The 5,041-nt window shown below is 37.4% G+C and overlaps 1 protein-coding gene across 1 annotated transcript in view; it reads right to left on the bottom strand.

The window, feature by feature from the left end:
* The window catches only part of LOC106877038 (tyrosine-protein kinase Btk29A), a 158,697-nt gene that overhangs the window by 81,431 nt on the left and 72,225 nt on the right, over nt 1-5,041 (bottom strand). The window contains exon 4 of the mRNA XM_052972577.1: nt 2,794-2,931. Coding sequence (XP_052828537.1) covers nt 2,794-2,931 — 138 coding nt within the window. The remainder of the gene's footprint in view (nt 1-2,793; nt 2,932-5,041) is intronic.

Raw genomic sequence — 5,041 nt, 5'->3', positions numbered from 1 at the left:
CTGGACGCCATACACACGCCAAGAGCGTCGCCTAAATATCTTTCACCTGCGCTGCCTCCAGAAAATCCTTGGCATCAAATGGCAGAATCGTGTCCCCAACAGAGATGTCCTCAAGCAAGCAGGAATACCAAGCATGTTTGCACTCCTCACACAAAGACGTATGAGATGGCTTGGACATGTTAGTTGTATGGAAGATGGCAGAATCCTTAAGGACATACTCTATGGAGAGCTTACTAGAGGCACTAGGTCTGTGGGAAGACCGTTCTTACGATACAAGGATGTTTGCAAAAGGGACATGAAGGCCTGCGACATCAATATTAGCAACTGGGAAGTGGTTGCCAGCAAGCGTGGAGATTGGCGATGCACCATAGAAGATGGAACACAAAGGAGTGACAGAGGGAGAGAGGAGAAATGGAAAGACAAGAAAAGACGTCAACAAGAAGCCATGACATCACAACCAGCCAGGCAAAGCCTTCACTACATCTGCATCACCTGTCAGAGGGAGTGTTTGTCCAGGATAGGACTACGCAGCCACAGCAGGAGATGTATTCGGACATGAAATGGAAAAACCGGACTAGGTTATTTTATGCGCAATGCCCATTGTACATGTATGTATGTATGTATGTATACGTATATGCATATATTTACATGTATATGTATGTATGAAACAACCATCAGGAAGGTCTGTCTCCAAATAAAGGAGATACCACCAGCAGTCAGTAGCATGCAACTTTAGCTCTGTTCTCTTATATTAACCCTTTAGCATTTAAACCGGCCATATTCAGCCCAAATATTCTACTCATTTCAAAATAGAACAATACCCTAAGAATCATCAAATTATAAGCACTTGCTGATAACTCATCCAAGGACTTTGATTGTGTTCCTCTAAAATATATCTTCCAGCTCAGTCAACTAGTTAGATTAACAGTGAGACTAATAGTTGGATTAAGTTTCTCAAGTTCTACTGAAGCATGTGTATGTTAATGAGCCTTTGATAAGGCTAGTTGTGAAAATAAAATCCTTTGTCAAACTTGCCCTGGCTTACCACCTTATATACACCCGAAGTTATGTACTGTAGTTTCCTTGAATTGTGACTTAGTGCTACATGAGAGTATTTTTAAATTCCTACAGTTTCTGCAACAAGGTTCACCTTTTTTTTTGCTCTTACATTAAAAGTACAGACCCTGATTTCAGTACAGTCATGGGAACTTGGATACATATTTTACTCTGTGATGGTGTTTTTAACACGACTGGCTATAATTTGTTTCAGAAAGACCACTTAAATCATCATGAACTAGATGTGCAACTGCATAGAGGCTCCATCATTGTCATGTATATACCCCTAGGTATGTAGGTGTATATGTGCACAATGGGGAGGCAAAGCTAAAAAAGTGTTTGGGTTCATACGGTGTAGGCATATCAAAGAAATAACAAACTTGTTACAGTAGAAACATACATACATAATTAGATTGAGTGTGCTTGGCTAGTATTTGTTCTGTGTTAGGTCCATGAATGAGGTCTGGGTGTGTCTGCATAGTGTGTGTTCTGAGTTAGAGCCAAGAGTACAGTTTAAGTGTACCTGGATGATGCATTGGATGTCTGCAGATGTAAATTTACGATATTGTTGTGTGATATGTTTTATTTGTTGCTTGATTCTAGACTATCTCTGACTGATTAGACCTATGATAAATGACATCCTCACCATAATCACTCCATCATTTTTTCAGGCACAGTGTACCTAATTTGTTTTATTCAATTTGTTCTCACATCTTTAAAGACAATTTGAGAGAAGTGTGACTGTTACTTTTAGTAAATCGTATAACCTTCAGAGGCACCTTCTTTCCAGGGTATCTGGGATTACATTACACTATCAAATGTGTCTTTCACTTCTCTAGAATGGAAGGTTGTGATGTGAGGCAAATTTGGCTGATACTTTTTGAATGTTGAGTAACCATGCAGATGGACCCTTGCTTCTATGTTAGGAACATTTGTATAGTACAGGAATATCTTTTTGAGTGTCAGTTGGTTTGTCTGATTTTGACTTTGGATATGGTAAGGAATTGTATTGTTGTTTAGTTCCAGGTTAACACTGATGAAACAGACAGAGACATTTCAAACTGCATCTGTTTAAGGTGTTCAAGGACTACTTTATCCAATGCATCCTTTTCTTCCTCAAGGAAGTAGGAAAATTCAAGTGGTATTTGTTTGCTATTTTTAACATGTTGATTAGCCATGCAGAAACTAGCTGTTGTTCTTTAGTCTCAGGTTAGCCCTGATTTAAAGATATCTATGATCAAAAGTATTCAAATCATGACCAGCTTGTCTTTTTCCTATGTACAGGACTACATTATCCAAAAATTACCTTTTCTAATACGGTGGGGTGGGGATTTGAGGGAGATTTGGCTGCTGTTTCTAATAAGTTAAGCACAGAGGCTCACTTGCTGACTTATATTTTGGGTGCAGTATTTTGTTGAAAACAATTCTTTCATTGTCATTCCATTAACATCTAGGGTATCTGGGATTACATTACACTATCAAATGTGTCTTTCACTTCTCTAGAATGGAAGGTTGTGATGTGAGGCAAATTTGGCTGATACTTTTTGAATGTTGAGTAACCATGCAGATGGACCCTTGCTTCTATGTTAGGAACATAGGAATGTGAAATCAACCCCTGTGCTTCATTGGTACTATATTTTATCAATCCTGGAAGAATAAAAAGCAAAGTTAAACTCAATGAAATTTGAAAATTAAAGGGTTGTAACTGTATTTTGTAGTCTCATGAAGCCACCTTACCATGTCTCTCAATAAAAGACAGTTTACATCCTGGAGCATTGCGGTCAATCTGGTCACAGCATTTGTACTTCTTTAAACTCTTTGTCCATACCCCAGGATGGTATTTAAGGTAGAAACTGGCATTTTTCTTCAGACATCCTGTAAAAATGTAAAATCAAATAATAACAACAACAACAACAATCCTTTCTACTAAAGGCACACGGCCTGGAATTGGGGGGGGGGTGCACTAGTTGATTACATCGACCCCAGTGTGTAACTGATACTTATTTCATTAACCCCAAAAGGAGGAAAGACAAAGTTGACCTTGGTAGAATTTGAACTCAGAATGTAAGGACGGACAAAATATTGCGAAACATTTTGCTTGGCATGCTAACAATTCTGCCAGCTTGTGACCTTAATGATAATAATAATAATAGTGAAAATGATTAACATAGGCAAAATGTGAGAGGAGGGAGTTGGTTGATTGTATTGACCTTCATAATTCACTGGTATTTAATCATCCCAGAGGGACAAAAAGTAAAGTTGAACTTAGCAAGGTTTAAACTTAGAAGGGAAAGAGCCAAAACAACAATCACAAGGCATTTTATCTACTGCCTTTCTATTTCTGGCAATCCATCATCTTTGATAATCATTTCTACAATAGGCACAAGACTTGAGATTTAGTGGGTGGGCAGATGGGCTAGTCAGTTACAATGACCTCAAAACTCAATTGGCACTTACTTCATTATCCTTAAAAGGATGAAAGACAAAGTTGATTTGATCTCAGAATCATCATCTTTAATTATAACAATAATTATGATGATGATGATTGGAGTATTTTTTTTTTATTACAAATCACAAATTTGACTAAATCTGTAGTTTATTTAATCTGTAGTGAATCCAAAGGAAGTGCTTATGCCTTTTAAAAACTTTTAAATATAGTGGAATAGTTTGAACCCAAACACACTCTATTTAACTGAGTAGCACTCAACTTATATCATCAACAGTTTGGGAGAGAGAGAGAGAGAGAGAGAGAGAGAGAGAGAGAGAGAAGAGAGAGGGAGAAAGACAGAGAGAGTTGAGTGAATCCTGGTAAAATAATAATGAAATCATTCACCCCCACCCTAGTAAGGGGTGGGGGTGGGGCTACATTTGCAGTTACCCTACTAAATGTATATGTAATTTCTGTGTAATATTGAGGGATATAACTTAAAACAAATAAGGAATAAATAGTTGATAGTTATGGTAATGGGGTGAGAATGATATTGGTATTGAGGAGAGGGAGAGAGAGGTAGAAATAGTGGAATCAATTAAGAGACAGAGAGAGAGAGAGAGGAGACGGGAGACAGGATTTTAAGAAGTGAGGGGTTAAGTAAAGACAATACAAAAGAAAGAATTTCTCAGTCACACAACCACGTCAGTATCCACAACAGAAGGTTTTCCAGCTGTTGTCATTCTCTCTTTTTAAGGTTATGTAATACTTTATCTAATGTGTCAAGTCCTTATTTAAAATGGCCATTTCTAGCAGTTCAAATAGACGTCTTTCCTATGGTGATGATGGTGATGACAGCAGTGATGGCGATGATAGTAGTGATGATGATGATAAAGTGAAAATGTCTTGGTCTTTTTTTACATGATAGCAAAATCCGAAAATTGTTCCTATGTTGGTGATAGTGAGAGAAGTGGAGAGAACAAGAGCAAGAGAAGGAAACCAGAAGAAGTTAGCAAAGAGAAATTTAATAATATATACATTAAAAGATCTATACACACACACACACACACACACACAATGAGAGAGAGAAAGGCACTGTCTAAGATTTGCATAGATTTCAGTGTAGAAGTACATGATGTATAAAGAGGGGGGAGGAGAGAGTGTGTGTGTTGTATGTTTAACCAGAGAGACAGCTAACCCCAGGTTGACCTTTACAATGAACCATACAGAGGAGATTAAGGAGTTTTGCAAGTCACAAGATGCACTGCAAACAGAACCAACTTTTAGTGCAGCAGACAGGATGTGGAAAGAAGATTGGTGATACAAGAATGGATGACAACCATATGTTACAGCAGAAATACACACACACACACACAGACACTGTAGATAGATAGATAGATAGATAGATATATGTATGTACATAATCATATCAGTAAACATAAGCAGTATAACTATGTGAGTGAGTATTCATATGTGTACACGCACACTTAAAAAAATGTAGTGTGTGTGTGTATGTATATATACATACATACATATATATATATATATATATATATA

This window comes from Octopus bimaculoides, chromosome 13, assembly GCF_001194135.2.
Source record: "Octopus bimaculoides isolate UCB-OBI-ISO-001 chromosome 13, ASM119413v2, whole genome shotgun sequence".
NCBI classification, from domain to species: domain Eukaryota; kingdom Metazoa; phylum Mollusca; class Cephalopoda; order Octopoda; family Octopodidae; genus Octopus; species Octopus bimaculoides.
The sequence above is the reverse complement of the archived record's forward strand: the minus strand, read 5'-3'. Positions and strand labels throughout refer to the sequence as shown.